At 32.9% G+C, this 22,691-nt stretch overlaps 1 protein-coding gene across 2 annotated transcripts in view; it reads right to left on the reverse strand.

Annotated features, from left to right (window-relative positions):
* LOC123702693 (facilitated trehalose transporter Tret1) overlaps positions 1–22,691 on the reverse strand; it is a 34,146-nt gene that overhangs the window by 1,097 nt on the left and 10,358 nt on the right. For both annotated transcript variants that reach the window (XM_045650470.1, XM_045650472.1), the window contains exons 2-10: positions 21,088–21,254; positions 9,410–9,565; positions 8,774–8,976; positions 5,963–6,149; positions 5,148–5,269; positions 4,521–4,697; positions 3,998–4,090; positions 961–1,187; positions 389–541 (exon numbers count right to left, since the gene is read on the reverse strand). In XM_045650470.1, coding sequence (XP_045506426.1) covers positions 389–541; positions 961–1,187; positions 3,998–4,090; positions 4,521–4,697; positions 5,148–5,269; positions 5,963–6,149; positions 8,774–8,976; positions 9,410–9,565; positions 21,088–21,202 — 1,433 coding nt within the window. In that variant the 5' untranslated portion in view covers positions 21,203–21,254. The remainder of the gene's footprint in view (positions 1–388; positions 542–960; positions 1,188–3,997; positions 4,091–4,520; positions 4,698–5,147; positions 5,270–5,962; positions 6,150–8,773; positions 8,977–9,409; positions 9,566–21,087; positions 21,255–22,691) is intronic.

Raw genomic sequence — 22,691 nt, forward strand, 5'->3', positions numbered from 1 at the left:
ATTGCATTTGAAAATTGACACAATCTATCAGATAGGTACGAGACTTATTTACGTCAATTGGTCGTTTTGTCATTTGTATCAATATAAATAAAAGATAATAATCATCGTTACTAAGGGATTTTTCATTTTCATATTGAACCTGATACTGAAATATATTATATGCAAAATTGAATTTCATCCTAATTACCCATAACCGTAAACTAATCAGTAACAGTAACCATAACTATAAAGTTATTTTGGTGTTAAGTCATGGTTATGGTTACTGTTATGGTCTATTGTTAAACTAGTCACACGGTTAGGTAGTTTATCTACATAACAGTAACTATAACCGTAATCATAACAGTTACCATAATCATAACCGTAACCATAACCGTAAATAAGCACTCACCCGCCAGCAAGCATCTCCTGTATCTCCTGGAAGCTCTTGCCCTTAGTTTCGGGAACCACAAAGAGTGTAAAGAAGAAAGCGAGTACACAGCACACGCCGAAGATCCAGAAGCCCACGTACATTCCCAGACTGTCGGATATTGTGGGGAAATACCTGTTGGAGTAAAACATGTTAGTTGTTGTTGGCTAAATTCGATATTTTAGGCCAAGAGTCGGAGCTTTAGGTATCAATGTACAATGTTGATTTTAAATTTATGGTGAGTATGTTGGATCAAAAACAATTTAAATATTACAGAAAATATTCCAGTATTTACACTAATTGATAATCTAAATTTATTTGTTTATTGTAATATTACATATAAGATGATAAAAAGTAAATTATAATTTATAGCTATTCAGAAACGACAATATAAATGACCAGCTGGTTTAATGCTAATCACAATTTGCACCTGTAAAACACAACTCACTTATTAACCATGAAGGTTATAATCCAATAGAACAAGCAGACTCCTTATAACCTAAACCTGGCAAACAACATTTTTCTTCCTTTTTCCCGTTGTTTCTTAAACTCACCTAGTTACAAGGAAGGCCATGATCCAACAGAAAGCCGTAGCTATCGGAGAAGCAGCAGCCTTAACTTCAATAGGGAACAGTTCGCTCATGACCGCCCAGGGTAATGGTCCAAGTCCCCAACAATATGTCACTATGAATAACACTAGGGACAGAATTGGCAGAAAACTGATGGAATCAACTACGGGACTCTGTTGTTCAGCTAGTAGGAAGAACATGCCGAGGAGACCCTGTAGAAATATTGTTGTGATTATTTCATTTATTTATTCGTCTTCATCACTAGGTACATAGTATAAAACAAAGTCGCTTTCTCTGTCCCTATGTCCCTTTGTATGCTTAAATCTTTAAAACTACGCAACGGATTGTGATCTATGATATATAAAAAAGCTAGATACGTTACCCGCTCTCTATTTTGGCAAGAAAAAACTCAGCTAAGTGCCCGAGTTTCATTTAGTCACGCACCATTCAGCGTCGTGGCTGGACGTTCTTTTTGTATTTTAATCGGCAGTTGTTATTACGAAGTACATGAGTGAGACATGTATTATGTATCGTACGTGAGAGTGAAAGAGAGAACAACTGTATTGGTGATAATGCGTTAGTAAGTAGGTATGTATTAATTACGCTGTTTTTTAGTGCAATGATGTTGGCGTATGCCGCGTCTACTAGTATAATAGGTCATTGATTGTGATACGGTTTTTTTTAATAGATAGAGTGATTCAAGAGGAGGGTTTTATATGAATTTTATTTATAAGATTATTATTTAATTTATTATATACAGGCGGACTAATTTATTAGGTTTTAGACAAAGCGGGCGAAGCCGCGGACGGTAAGCTAGTTAATCCATATAAAATATTTAAAGGTAATTGTTTAAAATATGTAATGACGATTCGAAATTGCTTCTAAAAGAAGTCTAATTGAATAAATAAATGTTTGAGTTTGAACGAGCATTGTGATTAATGAAAAAAATGGTGACAAAGTGCTGTACAATTATTTTCTAACCGGCACGGAATTTTGGCCACTGCAAATTTTTTCATAAAATAACACTATTTCTTTTCTACTACAAAATACAATAAAAATTTAATCAAAACTAGTTACTTTAATGTTTTTACTAACTTTTAGTAATAATTGGAAGTTTATAAGAAGTACTACCGCGTAGATATGAATTAAACAAGAATTTACGCTTTTCCTGTGAAATTTAAACGATTTCTTAAAAAATGCTAAAAAATTAGAAAGAACGTTTCCATATAAAAAAATTGAACCTTTTAATAAAGGGTGTTTCCTTCTCTTGCCTTAAACACTGTTTGCATCCAGTCTGGCATACTCTAGAAGACATTTTTGATGTCCACTTGAGCTATAGTGTACCAAACGGCCCCAGTTGTATTTCTAAGCTCATCTAACATTAGTGCTGGGTTGGAATCGAACTTTATGTTTCTTTTAAGCATGTCCCAGATGTGTTCTATTGGATTAAGATCCGGGCTACGAGCTGGCCACTCCAAATTTTCAATAATAACCTCTTGAAGGTACTCTTATACGCATCGTACGACACGTGGACGTGCGTTATAGTGTATTAGTAGCAAATTTTCTTCACTGATAAACCTGTAATAGGGCTGAACATGTTCCTGGAGAATTTCCTCGATGTACCTGATCAAATTTATGCCATTATCTACGATAAATAACTCCGTGCGAGCATCGGAACTTATACCTCCCCATACCATTATAGACCCTCCATGAAAAATCGCAGTTTGAGTGTGGTGATGGGTGAAAACCTCTCTTCTCGTCTCCTCTATACTGACTCTTGGCTATCAAAAGCTCGTAAAGTGCCTTAGCAGTCATCTGTGAACACCCCACGAGCGCACTGGCTGTGGGTCCAGTTTTCATGTTTTCGTGCAAAACGAAGACGTGCTTCTCTGTGATGTCTGAGGAGTTCTGGACGGCGTGCTGGTCTGCAAACCTTCAAATTAACTTCCTTCATTAGTCTTCTCACCGATTGCTCACTCACATTTATTGTCCTGGTGTTTTAGAGCCGGTGGCGTATCTCAAAAACTGTCAGAAAGCCATTTCTGAGTATCTCTTGAACAATAAACGGGTATTCTCGAGCTGGTGTGCACCTCACGCCTTCATTTCCTGGTTAGTACATGTAGCTGCCAGTCTCCTGGTATCTTTTCCATGCATAGAGCATCGCTGAACGTGGTACGTACTGTACATTAGGTACTTTACGTTGCGGCAGTCATTGGTCTAACATTGTGATGGCCTGAGTAGGTTGTTCAGATGTTAATGGCATTTTTTATTGTTTGTTATGATCATTGACTATAGTACAACAATAACAATATCTTAAAACGGCATAAACGATATCCAAAAAAGTTTAAAACGAACAATTCGTAACTTCGGCTTAACCGCACAAATCACAAATTTCGAGTAACTCTTAAAAAGTGGTAAAAAATTAATCTCAAACTTAATGATTTCTTACCATAAAATTAAACAAATAATATGTTAACATATCTGCATACAAAAAAATCGTGAAAAACACTTCAAACTTTTTTTATCGGCAAATTTGTAAGTGGCCAAGATTCCGTGCCGGTGAGTGTATTATTATAACAAACCATGAATTAAGGGGACTTTTTATACATATTCTGTAGGAATACAGACTTCTTATCAGAAGGTTACTGACCGATATTACACGTTGTCGAACTTTTCCAAGACTTGTTTATTTTTATCAAGCTATTGCATAGCTTCTATCGCGGGGACCGAATCGAGAAATTCCATAACGAAAAAACCTCACGTTCCTCACTCCGACGGGCGGAGGTGTGGCTTGAAGGCATAGCATGCAATAGCGCAACCGCCCCAGTCCCCGAGTGACACACGTCTTTTTTTATTCTAAGTTCTTTTCGCCTTCTTTTATAAAAGTGCACAAGTGCTAAAGAGTTCGGCCCAAATATTTTTGATAATCACCTATTGCATAAAATTGATGTTTTTAAGGTCAAAATTATATTACGAAAGACGATACGAAGATGATTAAAACCAAGAATCCCAATTAACTTACCAGGCCAATAGCTGTTCCTGTACAAGAAATGAGCAATAGGATCCTCCTTCCGAGTCGGTCCACCACCAGAGGTGTGATGAAGGAAGCTACAACCTGGAAACCAACATATTATAAGAATATTTCATGTTCTATTTTATCTTTATCATATTATAAAGTGTTTGTGCATTGAAAAAAAAATGTCTCGGTCTGGCAGGACACAGAAGGCTGATCACCTACTTGTCTCTGAAGAAAATCGATCAGTGAAACAGATGTATGTATATTGTATAATGCATCATCAGCAAACCTAAATAAAACAGCGTAGAACCGAGGGGTCCGGGGTTCGATTCCCGGTGGAGACAAAGAAAAAGAAATGTCTGGCAGGATACAGAAGGCTGATCACCTACTTGTCCCTAAAGAAAATCGATCAGTGAAACAGATGTATAATGCATCTGCCCCTTACCCCACTAGGGGACACGGGACTTCACTTTTTATTTATAGACAAGGATCCATTAATTCTTATTATACAGATAAAAAATGAACGTACCTGAACAGCACCAACAATAATAGTAGCAATGGCTGGTTCTAGAGATGTTCCAGAGGCTTCGAAAATGGTGGTCATGTAGAACAGCACGGCGTTAATACCACAGAACTGTTGGAAGAATACTAACGCGCAGGATATGTAGAAGGCTTTGAAATTACTGCCTCTGAACACATCCATTACCTAGTGGAAAAACATTTTTTTATTTAGAAGTTAGGAGGGCAAAAGTTTTTATGATAGCACATAATTAGTAATGTCTTACTGAAGTATTTTAACACAGTTACCTACCAATAATTGAATTTACAATTTAAAAAAAGTGTGTGTCGAGCACACGTGTTAGAAGTGAAACTTCTTTGGCAAGATTAGATACCAAAATCGTCGCCTTACTCTATGACGTGATGTTATTGTCATAACACGACTTCCTTTTGATTCGAGAAAACATTGAAAATATTCACTTCGGATAGAAATCTACAGAAAAGAGCTAAAAAAAAGGATTTATCGTTATCTCTAAAAGAAAGTTACTTATTTTAACTCATAAAGTCATTCCTAGCATATTCCTACTTCCTACAAAACTAAAGAATCAAAGTCATTCCTATAGCATATTCCTACATCCTACAAAATCTAAATTCTTACCGTAGCAGTTTTCTCCAAAGAGGCTTTAACTTCAGACTCCAATTTACTGAGTTCTGCTTCAACACCGGCGCGGGATTTACCACGAATGGTGGCTAAGCAGTCTGCTGCTGAATCTCTATCATCTAGGGAAAGATATAGACTTGTAACTTCTACAGCAGATACTCCTAACCACAGCTCCTAACTTTTGACTTTTATTTTAACTAACTATTTACTTTTAACTTCTAATAGAGTAACTAGGAACTTCTTACTTCTAATTACTACTTTTACATTCAATTAAGGAAATTTTCTAACATCTAAACTACAAACTTGTAAGGCGATTAACACACGGTGCCGCGTGCCGCCGCGGTTGGCGGTGAAGCGGTTCTCAAGTTGCATTGGCTTCTATTAAATCCGTTGATACCAAACACACATACACCGCTCGACCGCGCGGTCGAACAGTCCGTTCCTCGTAGGGATTCACTGCCAACCGCCGCGGTGCGCGGTGCCGTGTGTTAATCGCCTAATAGGGATATTTGTTATTTCTTACAGAAAGCTTCAAATTGAGGAAATTTTAATTTCTCGAACTTGAAATAATAGCTGAGCGAATAGTCGGAGTTTTTTTCTATTTGCGTTTTGGCTACCACAAGTAACAGAAAAGAAAAAAAAATCGTTTATAACATAAGGATCATAGTTAACATTGAAAGAACTTATAGGTATATTTTTAAAGCAATTAACAATATTTTTTTTTATAATATAGATACTTAACATCCTAAAGTTTAGGAAAAACTAAATATATTTTTCGATAACTACATTATTAAAGAAGTAGAAGCACATACCTTTCAATAAATAGTACGTAGGACTCTCCGGCATGAAGAAGAAGAGTACACAGAAGACAGCAACAGCGGCCGTACCGACATACGCGATAGCAGAATACGAGATGTAAGGCCCGATGCCGTAGATTAATAGGAAACCAAGTGTGATGAACGCTTGCAGGAAAGAGCCTAGAGCACCTCGACTGTCATCCTGTTAAATGAGAGAAATCCATACTAATATTATAAATGTGAAAGTAACTCTGTCTATCTGTTACTCAAACACGCCTAAACTACTGAACCAATTTGCATGAAATTTGGTATGGAGATATTTTGATACCCGAGAAAGGACATAGGCTACTTTTTACCCCGGGACATAGGATACTTAGTATAATATAAAGAGGACATTTTGGATTGCTTGTTTGTAAAAAGATACTGAAGCAATTTGAATTCTTACATCAGCAGAAAACTATATTATTTTCGGTCATTATAAACAAGCGCTCCATCCGCGGCTTCGCCCGCGTAGTTGAAGGAAAACCTGTATAGTTTCCGTTCCCGTAGGATTTCCGCTATAAAATGTATCTCTTCCTTTCTCAGATCCTATTTATAAATATACCAAATTTCGTCCAAATCCGTTCAGTTATTTAGACGTGAAGAAGAGACAGAAAGAGTTACTTACGGGCAGACAGAAAGATTTAATTTTACTTACAAGTTAAAAATGATATTAGTAAGGATTTGAATACAGGTGTATCTTGCTTGGATTCATTCATTACTATTCTCTAATTCAACTGACTCATTTGCTATTATGCATAAAAATTGTAGTATGATTGATGCTATTGGGTAATAAATTCCTTACTTCAACTTCTACTCTTGGCGATTCTTATCAAACAAACATAAAGAAAAATATTTGTATTTATGTGTTATTACACTAATTTCTGCAATATTTCCCTATACATATTCATCATCATCATTAACAGCCCATGTTCGTCCACTGCTGGACATAGGCCTCAGTCATGGCACGCCACTGCGCCCGGTCACTCGCTTGTTGTCGCCAGTTTGGCCCAGCAACCCTGCGGATGTCGTCACTCCACCTTGTAGCAGGGCGTCCTACGCTACGTATATATTATATGTATACATATACATATCTATACATATTATATGGTGATTATCTCTATATACTTAATTTTTTTTCCTCAACTTTTTTAAAGAATAGGTAGAATAACTACAATGTTATTCGTTTACTAGAACTGAACTTTGTACTTAAATTTTATGAATGTCCCGACTATTATGACGGGTGTTTTTTAATATATTATTATCAGGTTATCAAAGTGCATTAATTACATGCAATCTCCACGTAAGTTATCAACGAGAGGAGTATGGTGAAGGGCGATCCTTGGCACAGTAATGATAAGCTTATCATGCACACACCCTCGAAATAAAAATGGATTAAAGCACATTATTTTATTATTTTCATGATGTTTAAACATTGCTTAAACTTTAAAGTATGTTATTGTATGGAATTGATCGTTATTCGTTTTATACAAATTATGAAAATAATTTTTGTAGTGATAATTTGTATGAAGCTTGAACCAATATATTGTATGTTGGTGATAGACTTAGGATGCTAAAAATTAAAAAAAATATATATTTGCATCTGATACGATTTTAGACTGTTTCATCCATTTATTGCAATTATACATAAACAATATTTTTGTTTGATATTACGATAAAAACGAAATCCTAAGATAAATTTCATCACGATACGTGCCGGTGAGAGATCTTTCAGAATTTTAACTATCGGCTATCCTAAATTCATATGTAGGTAAAGCGTCTGCGTATTAAAAGGAAATGCAAAAAAAATACGGAATAGACAAGCCTACTTATTCCTAAATTATTGGTCTATAAAAACAGTAGATCCCAGTCGAATATTCCTTCATTTCAATTCGAGCACATAACCTATATTCCTAACCTCACATTGTAGTCAACATAGGTCAGGTAGATTGCATCATTTGACGAAGTTATTTAGCATTTTAGAATAAATACGTCATAATTAATTAGAAATATACTTGCTGATGATATATCAAAGAAATGGGATTACTAAAATAAGAAAAATGTGTGCGTGTACTAGTGTACACACGTAAGAAGTGAAACTTCTTTATGACCTTATTTTTCAAAAAATAATTTACTATATTCAACTTTACAGAATTTATACGTCGAATCACGCGTGGTAGGGATAAGAAAAAGATGGCGCGTAACGGAAAAATGTTACGCGTAACGAAAAAATGTTACACTAAATTTTTTTCCAACCCCGATAAAGAAGTTTCACTTCAATAAAGAAGTACGTGGATATCCACTTTTTGAATATAGATAGAAATAAAACGCACACTGAAGAATGGCGAAGCAAAATACTATCTCTTGAGTAAAGGGAGATAGATGTATCTTTAGGTAGGTACTATTTCTTATCAAATATATCTTTATTATACGCAATACTTCATTTCTCGTCCGAACTTCTAAGGAATTCTTTGCCAGAGTCCACTTTTACTGGATTATTTTAAAGCAAGAATAAGTTTCTCCACCACTTAAATCACGGTCAATACCTATCGCAAATGGTAGACGTATGTCCTATGTTCAAATGTCACCTTAAATTAATAAAAAATAAAGAACTTTCTCCCAAAATAGGCTCCAAAAAAATTATTAGCAACTTCAAATATAACATTACAATATTGCTCTGCCTTCTGAACTAGGTATCTGTATCTCAGAAGGCAGTGCCTTCCCTTACAAATTCCATATTACATTATATTTGGCAAGTTAAAAGCCTAACTTTAACTAGTAACTCACCGTGGCTATTTCAGCACAGTACATAGGCGATATAGTAAACACCATGCCCACAGCAATGCCCCAGAACACTCTGGCAGCGAACAGGTAGGCCATGGTCTGAGCCACGGCAACTAACACCCAGCCAATGTATAGAGGAATAGTGGACGCCATTAATGCCCATTTCCTGCCGATTTTTGACGCGGCTAGACCACCGACGAATGGACCTGGGAAAAGGACATTTTAGATATTGAACATCTGTTTATTAATTATGAAGACTGTAATATCGTTTTGTAAAATACGTGGAGTTAAAAGAAAGAAAAGCTGAAGAAAATAATTTCAGAGTCACGTGTAGAGTCACGCAACATATCAACATTGTAACCTGTGATTGTAAGAAACAATTTTCGCACAGTAAGTCTGAAAATTATTGATCTAACTGATTAATGAAAGAAAAGATTAGGAACACACCGGTTTGGTAATTTACTGAAGAACTAAAAATAGAAGGAGTCATTCTGTAAATGGAATCAGTAAACTATAAGAAAAACAAATAATTACGATAAAACGCCTTCTAAACATAGCATAATTCACACAATGAGTTTTCTGTAATAGCAATCCATAAACTACACTTTATTAAAATGTAATTAAAAAGCCTCTACATACCAAGTATAGCACCAACAGACACCAGAGATCCCATCCACGCAAGCTCATCAGATGTCGGCAGTTTGTCCAAAGGCGTTTCTTCTGTGTTATTTAGTTTGACGTTTATGGGAGCCGTCCACCCCATGTTGTAACCTAACGACGCGACCAGTAGGTTCGCTGGAAGATAATATCGTTGTTAAGTAACACGATTACTCAATATTTAGCTGAAAAGTTTGTCCGTTTAGTGGAACGTGCTCATCTCAGGAAAAACTGATTGCAATTGAATTTTTTAGTGGACATTTATCGAGGAGGCTATACTTATAGCATCACGACTAAAAGACAAGGAATAGCTATGAAAAATGTTGTAAAAATATTCATATGGATAGCAGACGCAGTTGTGTAGGTCAGCTTGGTGAAGCTAGAGTGTTTTATTTAATTATTTTCACTAAAGACCTTAAAGTTATTCCTTGGTACGATGGTTTAGACGTGGGTGAAGAATCAAGGTGTTCTAAGTTTAGTCTTGTAAGAAAGGCTGATTTCTGCTTATACGTGAAGCAAATATAAGGAAAATTAATTAGAAATCCATTTGCCTTATACTATAGAGTATATAACGGGACACTACACTTTACTTTTAAAACTTTTAAATGTTCGAAAACAATTATTCATGTATACCACAAGAAACAACCAACAATAGAACCCTAAAAATCGAAAATAGATTCCCAATTTATTTATAGAATAAAATATTATAATGAAACGCAATTTCCTAGATAAGGATTCTCGTTATGGAAAACGTTGTGATTATTTATACAACTAACATATATGTTGCTCCAATATTAGCATATTGTTATACACTATTATAGCTCTTATCTAAAGGGAATAAAGACCTATTTGCGTTGAATAGTTTTAATACGTTAATGTAAACATTTGTATTATTACGATTGTTCGAAGTAGGAAGCAGTTTTACAGACAATTGAACAAGAGATGATCGTCACACTGATTTTATTAAATGCAGCATTCATGTATAATTCGTATGTTTTGTGAACTATTTAATTAATTGTTATAAAATGGACAATAATTTTATATTTTTTATGAAAAATGCGCTGAATAAGTAGGATTTTGAAAAAACTACGAGTAAGTAGCTGAAAATTGTGTTCTTCATTTGATATAGCCTAGGTTTGATATAATCGTAGATTTGTATTCCATCTATGAAGTGTCTAAGAAAATACCTATGTTTATAAATCCATAAAACACTCTTTCATATTTTTGAGTTTTGACTCTATATCGCACGTTGTTTACCAATATTAGAATTATATAATTATCCTTAAGCACTTCTTCATATTTACGCAAATTTTCTGACTGATAGTAACTGTATATTTTGTTTCTACATAGGTATAATTCCATAGACAATTTATTATACCTTAGTTCTATTGAACAGCAAAGCTCAAACACGTTACAAGTGATTGAAAATGCGGGCTTGGCTCTAATGTTGTTTGGCTTGGCTTATGGTAATTCTTAATGAAAACAAACACTTGGAGAGCTAGGAGTTTTTATGGAATTTCCCTTGTTGGAAATTCTGTATTCTTTCCCTAGTAATAACTATCATAAGGAATGCTACATAAACCTGAATGTCCTAAATTCTGCAAAAAAATTGGTTGTCTGTAAAGTCGGTTCACTGACGATAGTTGAACGTGTCAACGTCCGATTGTGCTTCTTTGTCGCTCGTTCCGCGCTCTCGCTTGCACATGGAACGCCTCAAGCGAGGTAACGCCGCATGAGTCATGCGTGCGTGCGTTTGTGCGTTTTCGTGCGTGCAGCCGGCTCTATCGAATTATAAGACGTTGTCACGTCAAAAATAATTGTAAGACATCTACCGAGAGTTTTTGGAAAGTGTATAGTAAGAGAGTTTATTAGGTATAAACTCATGTCACAGTTGAATATCTTCCTATTCCATATGGGTCTGAAATACAATAACGCTAATTCCCTTTACTAAGTAGTAAATTAGCTGGTAACTATTATTTCATCTGTTACTCATTGTATTTTTATTGTTTATGCGGATGGAACGCTCTATTTTGAATTTTGATAATAACATATCAACAATATTGTAACTTTATTAGTCACTAGTTACCTACTACCTATCATTTATTTTGTACCTTGTGACGCAAATACATACATCATTGTATTTACATGTTTATTAAATAGATCCTGTTATATCCCAGTCGCTGATCGAAATAGTATTTTGAAAATAAACAAATATAGTAATAAATAAACCTTCAATAATTCCGGTATAAATCAAACAGGGTTCTACAGTTGTTTAAAATAATAGTAGTGCCCTGCTGCGCTTCAGTTAACTACAATACTATGGTTTCATCCATACTATTATTAATATTATAAATGCGGAAGTAACTCTGTCTGTCTGTCTGTTACTCAATCACGCCTAAACTACTGAACCAATTTTCATGAAATTTGCTATGGAGATATTTAGTTACCCGAGAAAGGACATAGGCTACTTTTTATCCTGGGAAAATGACGCAATCCCGGAAATCCCACGGGAACGGGAACTATGCGGGTTTTTCTTTGACTGCGCGGGCGAAGCCGCGGGCGGAAAATTAGTAGTTGATAAATAAGGGAAAATCGTGGAAAAATAGACTAAAACAAAACCAACGTTTGAAGTAGGAATGTTTGTAATATCTGTATACTTACATAGTGTCTACTGCCTAAAAGCTATAGGAAGATTCATAGTCGCTTTTAACTGGAGTTTGTTTACTTGACTGTAACAAGAATTCTTCGCTATCTAGGTATGTCTTCCTATCATTTTTAGTTCAAACGAATGTGGCACGCAGTTCTATATATATGTAGGTATATTAAAAGCCCCTTTGCATTGGTATCTAAAAATAAGAGCAACATAAGACGGGATAATACGCCACTTCCCAATTGACCGGCTAATTTATCGACATTGCGTCCCGTTTTGACGCGTTATCTTGTATTGAGATCTTGCAGTTTTGTATTACACACCTATTTGGTTTTTATGGCAGAATAAAGCAAAGGAGTACCTAGGTGTGGCACCTGAAGTAAAGTTGTCACTAGCCTATAAATAAATTTTATATGTATGTAGGTATATTAGTTAGCTGGAAACCGTATCTTCACTTGTGTGTTTTCTAGTGCTGATCCACATTATAATGTAATTAAATCTGTACCTACTAATTTTAATACAAATACTATCAGCTCACAGCTGTTGCCTGTTTTGGCGTCATTGAGTTAGAAACATTCAAACTTTTACATTTATATAATAATTTATACTTTACTACTTATATGTATACTTTATTATATAATATCGGAATAACCTACTGTAATATCCTTTCTTACTTGCTTATTTCAAGTACCCTGAATCAGTAGGTATAGATAAAATCTCTACAACCGAAACAATTATATTACAGGTACAATTATATTTTCTATGAACCTATTTCATAGGTATTATATGATATTTGACGAGAATATTCAACCGGAAAGACCTTCTCATTAATGGCCCCCGTAGATGGCTTCAGAAATATTAACAATAGCATCATAAAGACAGCATAATAATTATTGATATATTGTCTCCGAGAACAAAAATACGACTCATCTTAGACAGATAAGGTTTTGAGATTGATACTTAGTAACTAATTAATAAATAGACTGCGTTTTAACTTTTAGTTGGCAGATATAGGTAGTTAACTACCCATTGAGTGTAAAAATTTGTGTCTTGATTAACGTAGTAGTTAGGTAGTCTTAATATAAATCAGTAAAGTTGGGCGGGTTGCTTGTTATTATTTGTACACGTGTACACATAGAGTTTTAAGAATTCATCTATTAAAAAAAAATGCGTCTGGAATTTTATAAGTATTTTTTACGAACTCAGCGCATGCAAAACTATAACCTCCTTTGAACTTAGTATACTAACAGTGGGACACCCTGTATATACCTACTTATAACTAGTAGTTTTTAATGACTAAGATGACTCGTAAAAAAAGCTATGTTACTCGGAAAAGAAAAAAGCTCTACGTTACATTTAAATGGTAAAAGAATTCTTCAAACCAATCGAGTTGTTTTTGTGATAATTGACACAAACAAACGAATAATCAATTATTGTATTGTCACCGATCCTTAATTAGTTTACAAATAAGTTTAAATTAAATCTGTCTGTATGTTATATACAAACACACAGGGGTGCTTTTCCACGTTTGTAAATAACCAATAGTATCGCTTCAAACGCTAAACCAACGCTAAACGTTTAAAACTTCAAACTAAATGAAACTAAAGAAGTCAATTCCTTTCCCTTCATTCAGTTACGTTAAATAAATACAAACAAGTCAACAATCCACACCCACTGAAAACGTTTCACCAAATCATTATTCCGATCAATCTCGGGCGTCGCGTGATAGTTTTTATTTTTACATCACTATAAATAAACTATGTATAACAATTGTTTATTACACGTGCTCTTTTACGTTAGTTGTGACGGTACATCACTGATCACGATCACACCCATTTAAATTTTTGGCAGATTGTAAAAATATGCATTTACGACAGTATTATGTTTATTTATTAATGTTGCTGACGTGTTAATAACTTGGCTGAGAAGAACAATTGCTATCATTATTATGACAATTGTATCACATGTTTTGGATTCTCAAAAACTGTTTTGTTTATAATACTAATCGCGCAACTCGGTTCCGCTCGTTGTGTATAATAACACGCTTATATTATCTTCACCTGTATGTATGCGATCGACTTCAGTCTCGATTTTGACCAACTTTAAATAGACAGATTAAATCAAACTTTGTACACTTATCAAGGATCGGTGAATGTAATAATTTTAAGAGTTTATCTTAGTAAAGGGTTTTTTTATTTTTTAACTCTATCTTGACATTAAAACGATTTTTTGTATTGATTTGATTCATTTTTATTTATATAGCTAATAAAAACTACCAGTTACTGGAAAATATTCACGTGAAGTAGTAGAAACATTTCCATTTATCGAATCTATCAATAGATAATTTAGAGTGCTATCAGTATGATTACAAGAAAGTGTGCCTTTACAACTTGTAAATGATAATGATTACAACATCTAGGTACATTGTCTAGGTCTTAATTTATTTGTTATGCATAATTATGTAATGTATCCTATTAGTCCTGTATTAGTATTTTCTCGTGTTTGATTTTACTCGGGTACCTATTATTCTTTTAGAAATTAAAACTTATCGCCGGTCGCTCTCTGTAAAGTTTCGAAACGTCGAATTAAATAATATTATAATGAATAAATCGGATTTAAAATCCTTTGATTTCTAGCTCTGTCTTATTTTTTCGTGATGATCAAACAGCTGATCGGAACTATAAAATTTTGCCACTTAAGCTATTTTTCAAATAGGTAAAATGTACAGTCCTTTTTGGGCTACTCATATACACTATACAATGGTTTTGGCCTGTATCTATCTATATCTCTTTTTATGTGTTATATATTTATTTATAACTAGCGGTCCGCCCCGGCTTCGCCCGTGGTACATGTTTACGTTTTCTCTACATAAGATCCATCTTCGTACTTCAAGGAATATAATAAAAAAAGAATTATCGAAATTGGTTCAGCCGTTCTCGAGTTATGCGCTTACCAACACATTTTGCGATTCATTTTTATTTATAAGAAGACTTAATAAGTATACTTCTTTAATTGTCTACTAATCTACATAATGGGAATTACTTTTTCCAATAAGAAGATTAAAGAAACCGGTCTTCAGAAAAATAACTCAAATAACATAATCCTATCCAAATTTAGTTACTTATTATAACCAGCCGTGCCAATATTTATTGTTTTATTAAAATGTAATACAACTATAATATTGATAAGTTGATAAGATAGGAAATGGCATTTTACAACATCTTTGTATGGGTGTAAATTATCGTGTTTGCGTGGGTTTAGTCATATCTTATTGTATTGCTATTGTTGCAGTTAAGTCGAAATTATAATTAGATTATGTGTTGACTTTCTTTGACTATACTTGTGTTAAATTAGGTTAAATTGTGTCCTATAGTTTACAAAAGTTAATCATTTTTTAAAGTTTTTAAACACGTAATATATTACGACCTTTTAAATTTCTAAATTCCTATTATTTCTGATGGGCCACAGCATCACATAAGTGATTGGGTTGAATGTTAATCTTGCCTTTGCTTTTTAATATGTTAATGGTTATTGGTTGTAAAATAAATTCCCTCGAGGACCATGAAGAAACTGGAAAGTATGTTCCTTTGAATCTTTCCTGAAATTTTGATTATCAGAGCTAAATCGTCACCATATATTGTTTAATTCCATTTTTTATAGAAGTCAATCGATTGTATTTATATATTAATTCTATTTTGTTTTTACCTTCACAAAAATAATTATTGTTATCGTCTATTCTACTTTTAATTATAGTGATAAGTACGTAGGTACCTACTGAAGGAAATTATTAAAAATAAATATATATTGTATTCTCATGGTTACTTTTTTATTTCTTTATAAGCAATATTATTGCTACTTGAGTGCACCTGTACGCGTAACTAGTAGGTACATTATCAATTATAAATTAATTATTATAGTAGATAATTAGTATTAGTTATTGAGGTATGATAGTAACGTAAGGTAATAAAATGAGCAAAGTACATTACCTATTTGATAAACAGTACATTGATATTACTTACAAATGGTGTAGCAAAGTATTATACTAGCTGTGCTCCGTGGTTTTACCCGTATTGATCAGCTACTGTTGGTCTTACTGTGATGATATATAGCCAATAGGCTACCTCGATAAGTGGTCTAACACCGAAATAATTTTTCAGTACGGACCAGTAGTTCCTGAGATTAGCGCGTCCAAACAAACAAACTCTTTAGCTTTATAATATTTATAAGTATAGATGATTACCTATACTGTGGCTGTAGTGTATGTTTGTTCATTTACCGACAAAAAAAAGATTTATTAATATAATATGTTGTCAAAATATGAGTTAATTTTTAGAGCTTATAATTTCGAATGTGATAAGCTCATTTTCTGGATCTGTGATTACTGATTCTATCCCATCTATGTTACTGCATGTTTCTTCGTCTATTTCAATATAGCCTATATTTTTCCTAATTATTAGGAATAATAATTATATTATTAGGAGAGTTTTGACTCTTAATTTTCTTAGTCCTTAAATGCGAAAGTTTGTGAGGATGTGTGTGTGTGTTTGTTACCCTTTCACGCAAATACTACTGAACCGATTACAATGAAATTTAGCACACATATAGAGGGTAACTTGGATTAACACATAGAATAGGTTTTATACCGGAAATCCCACGGGAACGGGAACTATGCGAGTTTTTCTTTGAAAACGCGGGCTCGGGCATCTAGTCTCTAATCTCTCTCTAATCTATTAAGTGCAATAATAGTTTTTTTATTAGGTATTTAATTTGCGCAATACGATAAACATTTTCTACAATTAAATAAAACGTTTTATCAACATGTTTGCGAGTATAAATACCATATTAATGTGCGATTAAATTATTTTTCATAATAATCATTATCATGTGTGATAAATGTATATTTTATTGAAGGTTAATATTGATAATATTTATCATACTGTGCATACCTATGTACTGTAGATAATATTACGTTATGTAATGTAACTTTTTACATTTTGATAACCCCCAATATCTAAATGCTAGCTAAAGCGTTTGACTTTGTCCATATAATATCTTCTATAATATAAAAATGAATCGCAAAATGTGTTGGTAAGCGCATAACTCGAGAACAACTGAACCGATTTCGTTAATTCTTTTTTTTTATTACATTTCTTGAAGTACGAGGATGGTTCTTATGGAGAGAAAACGTAAAAATGTACCACACGCGAAGCCGGGGCGGACCGCTAGTTTGAGTTAATTTTCTATACAATTTACGTCTAACTTAGTAAGGTCAATATAACTTTTTCATTACATTTTCAGTACATAGTCGGTATAAATTATTTATCTATTATAATAATAACATAAAACAATTCTGTCTATCAGTTTGTTTTGGCTAATCTCCCGAACGGATGGATTATTACTGGAACTCTCTGATAACTGATGTTATGACTAACTAATGCTACGTTAAGCAGTCATTAAATTTTTCTCGTTTTAGGGTTGCCATCAGCTAATTATTTAGTTTATAATATAATAGGGAAAATATTTTTCTAAATCGTCTTACTACAATATGTCACAAAAAATATGTAGTAAGAAAAACTATTTCGTAAAAATATTATCAGAAACAATAATATTTTTAATATATAAATTGGTGTTTTAATATTTTTTTGACATCGAATTATGATAGGCTCTACATGGTCTACGAAAGTGCTACGAAACGTAGGCCTTGTTACACTTTCTAAATGAACTTTTAGAAGCACAAAAATAGATGGTATGGATCTTCATATAACAGCATAGAAAATATTATTTTATTGTTTACATATGTTTTTCGATTTATCTGTATCTTTCTAATTATCAATCATAACAGATTACCAATAGCCAATATCATGACCACCTTCTAAATTTTATAAATCTACAATTTAGATATTATTTTAATTTATAATCTTTATAATATCGTAACTATTATATTCTTTAAGCTTGTAATCTTTTAAGATAACCCCTAGCCAACAATGTTTATCTTTTACATTTTTGTTATTTTGCGGGACGAAAAAGATTAGGCTCGTAACTTGTTGATAAACACGAATTTTTGAATATGTAAACATAAAATTATTATTGTTCGCTAATGAGGCGGAATAAATAACAATATTTATAATAAGTACATTTCATGAATAATTTTTAATAACTAAAAAGTTTACTGTTTTAAGATATTAAAATTGGGCTAATTATCTCAAGTTTTGGATTTTAATATTTTAGAATCTTGTTATATATTTATTTATTTTATTTAAAAAGGAGATATATGGAACGAGAAAGACGTATTACAATTGGCGGCCTTATCACTAAGCAGTGATCTCTGCCAGGCAACCAAGCGGCAAAAAAGCGAAATATTTAATAATATACCTATGCTCTATGTACAAATATAATGTATGAAAAGGAATATTTATTATAATTTTGCATATAGCTAGCTTATCTATCAATTTCATGAAATATAAGTACCGAAAAATTTTAAAATTGTCTATCAGATATTTTATCAGCAAGTTGTCTTGCTGACATTTTATCAAGTGATGTACAATCTGATAGATTTAATTGTACGTGAATTTGCTACTTCCTTAGTTCCTTGTTATATATAAATACATTGTTTTTATGGAAATAATTATTTAAATGCAAGTCACTATAGAATTGTTCATTGTTTCGACATATTATTTCTGTGGTTGTTTTATTGAAAACGTTTAAATTACTTTTTTGTTAGAGTATCTCATGTAAAATGGTAATTAACTTCATAATCGATTAATTTAAATGAAAATAATATTATTCATACTTTTCAATTGTTTTTGTTAGGACTATTAATAAAGTAAAAGTTTGTACCTACTATGTTGCAAGGAGATCATAATTTAGTTTCACAACCGCAATGGTAGATGTTTTCGAATTAAAAACTTTGTCTACTTATAACATAAAATATATTATTTAGGTGGGATAGTGCGATAGTGAGACCCTATAAGTTTACTAAATTTTTGTTATTTCATGTTGTGTTTGAAATAAGGAAAAACGTTGATAGTTTGCCCCAAACGCTAAGTTTTTTTACATAATCAAGAATAGTATAATTTTACAATGCCTAAGTACCTACTGGTTTTTCTACACAGAAGTTAAGCGGAAAGTGTGAATTATTGTTACAAAGTAAATTACAATTTAAACGTCTGGAAAATGAGTGCATTTTATTATTTTCTATCGAGGGTTTTAGAAGGATGGCAGAAGAAAATCTTTTTAAAGTTATGACTATAAAAGCCGTTAGGCGACTATTACAATAGTGATATAAAAATTTGGACAATAGGTCCATTTTAAAATTAGATTTTTAAGTGGTTGGAACTGTATTTATGTTGTATTTTTTTTAATTAATCTTATAACTTATTTGAGATCAATATAATAGATAGGTACCTAGTTAAAAATAACTAGATAGTCGTACCAAAAAATAAGAAACAAAATATTTTATAAGTTATCTATCAAAACTTAAGTGAATATGTTACAGAAAAATATTAAAAAAAAAAATAGATACCTACCCAAGGGGTAATCTTCTGAAATCTTCATTCAAGTATATCAACGATAGATATGCTTTGACACTATGATATTCGCCTGTCTGATAAAGGATCATCACGATATTTTATTTATTACATATTAGTTTCAAAATTACATAATAGACAACTGAAACGAAAAATATTGATTCGTCATTTTATTTTCGATTTCATTATCTATACTAATATTATAAAGCAGAAGAGTTTGTTTGTTTGAAAGCGCTAATCTCGGGTCCTATTTGAAAAATTCTTTCGGTGTTAGATAGCCCATTTATCGAGGAAGGCTATAGACTATATTATATCATCACGCTAAGACCAACAGGAGCGGAGCAATGCGGGTGAAGCCGCGGAGAACAGATAGTCAGATATATCTCTAGAAAACAATATTGAATGTCATAGAATAGGTACCTAATCGCAAATGAGAAGTATTTCTAAGCATTTGAATGCCAAAAAACCAAAAATATCAAATTAAAAGAGAAGTATTTAAAAAAAAACCGGCAATTTTAATAACGAACAAAATATATAACAATAAAGCAGAACAAATGACCGAATTAAGTCAATTTATTATTGTAAAAACCACAATTTACAGCATTATTATCGCGTTTACATATCAGCTGATGTCAAGTTTAATAGTAGCAGGTCATTATATACAAATTATACATAAACACCATATAATCATCGACTTATAGAAATTATTTATTAAACGCTTCCTCACATTTATAACACAAATATTCTTATTGATGCGTAGGTATAAAAGTTATTTTAAATTTACTTACTTACATGGAATTGAAATTATGTGGTTAATAACGATTAATTTATGAAAATAATAATAAAACTCTAATATCTTATTGCACTTTTGGTTGTGTGAATATCACGTTAGCTAGTTTTTATTCTTCTAAAGTATGAAATTTCCCGCGTTGCTTTCCCGCCAAAATGAACTTGACGATTATATTTTTTTACTGTCCTGTTACATTTTTTTGGAATAGGAAAACAGTATAGTAGTTTTAGCTTGTTTATGTTTAAGAAAGAATACATTTCAATTAATTTAGTTAAATTGAAATATTTAAGTACGAAGCGCATAAAATTAGACTGAACGAATTTTAATTTCACGCGTCGCTATCACGATTTATTTTTTAACGTGAGTTTATAATCGTGACAAAAGGAATTACAATTAATGCTTTGTTTTATTATAAAATATAATTGATGCTTATTTTAGTTCTAGATGCAAAAGTCAATAAATCAAATGTGGTTAAATATTATACAAATAAAAATATTATGTTTGCCTAAAATTACCACATTTTATTTATCCAATCAAATGTAGAGTTTCGACACGCGTTCGAAATTTAAAAACTTTCAGAACTCACGACTGCTCATCCATTTTCAAAACGCACGAAGCACATCCACATTCTTTAAACCACAGACAATTAAAAAAAAATTCGAATCACAGATAATACACAATCACAGAGACATACCGACGCCGGCGATGACATATTGCCGCCAGAGTTGGCCTGCCTCCATCCTGTACGATTGCTGGTTGACTGGCGGTCCGGTGCCGACGGGGTCGTAAGCGTAGCTCCTATCAGCCATCTGACGTCACTTGATGCTACGTAGTTTATTGGCACGCACGCCTGTTCCAAATCTGTAACATTGTTCCGGTATGATTTTTCCTGAAGATGACACTAGCAAGAGTTTGCGGAAAATATACTCTATGACTGATATATAGAGCTCATTTTATCTTTAACTTTTAACACTTTGGGGTCCCTAAATAATGCTTGACATAGACTGTTCAAATTTCTTGTTTCCATAGTTACGTTTTAAAAATTAATATGAATTTTGATTGAATGATAATGTAGTTAATTAGAGCAATTAACTGATTACGTTAATACAATTGCAAAACTATAACAAATTGCTTTGATTAACGTAAAAATGTGTTTTGATTGTGTGATAAATAGCCGATTAACTTCATAATAAATTGTTTAGTAATGACTCATAGGAAACAACGTATTTTCTTGTATTTGTAAAAATGGGGCACATGTCCCCATGTGGGGTATGGGGCAGATGTATTTCACATATTAGTATCACTGATGTATTCGTCTTTTATATATTATTACTAGCTGTTCCGACAAACGTTGTTCTGCCTTACTCTGATCACTTAGGGGTATGAAAAATAGATGTTGGCCAATTATCAGACTTACCCGATATGCACAGAATATTTCATGAGAATCGGTCCAGCCGTTTTGGAGGAGTATGGTAACGAACATTGTGACACGGGAATTTTATATTGTATAAGATATTATAAGGATTGTAGAGCCTCATTTCATCGCATAGCATCGTATAATTCTTTCACTATTCGAAAGCTACATTATCCACGAGTAATATAGTATAGGTTTTATCCCGAAAATTCCACGGGAACGAGAACTATGCGAGTTTTTCTTTGAAACCGCGGGCGGAGCTACCGGCGGAAAGCTAGTACTTATATTATAAACATAGGATTTTCCATTATTACACTTAATAAGTTATTTTTTTTTCTGTTTCTCAATTTATTATCTCACTTCTTTGCCTTCTCCCCGTGGTTGCCTGGCAGAAATCACTGCATAGTGATAAGGCCGCCCTTTGTGCTTTTTTTTATTGTAAATTGTTATTTTATGTACCTGGTTTATTGCACAATAAAGCGTTAAATCTATATATGTATATAAAACTCAAAGGTGACTGATATAGTGATCTATCAACGGACAGCCGAAACCACTGGACGTATCGGGCTGAAATTTGGCATGCAGGTAGATGTCATAACGTAGGCGTCCCCTAAGAAAGGATTTCCCGAAATTCTTGCGGGAACGGGGAAAAACGGGGATGCACGAACAAAGTCGTGGGCGGAAGCTAGTAAATAAATAAATAAGTAGGTAATTATCGCGTATCTCTATATAATGCGATACAAAAATGGATAAATTCAATATAATATTGCAGAATTATACAATTATGTAGGAAAATAGAAATAAATTCAAGAATGTACATGCATTGAATAAACTTGATATTCTATGGATTCCACTTATCTTATTTACTACATCGGATATATATA

The sequence above is a fragment of the Colias croceus genome, chromosome 24 (genome assembly GCF_905220415.1).
Source record: "Colias croceus chromosome 24, ilColCroc2.1".
Lineage (NCBI taxonomy): Eukaryota > Metazoa > Arthropoda > Insecta > Lepidoptera > Pieridae > Colias > Colias croceus.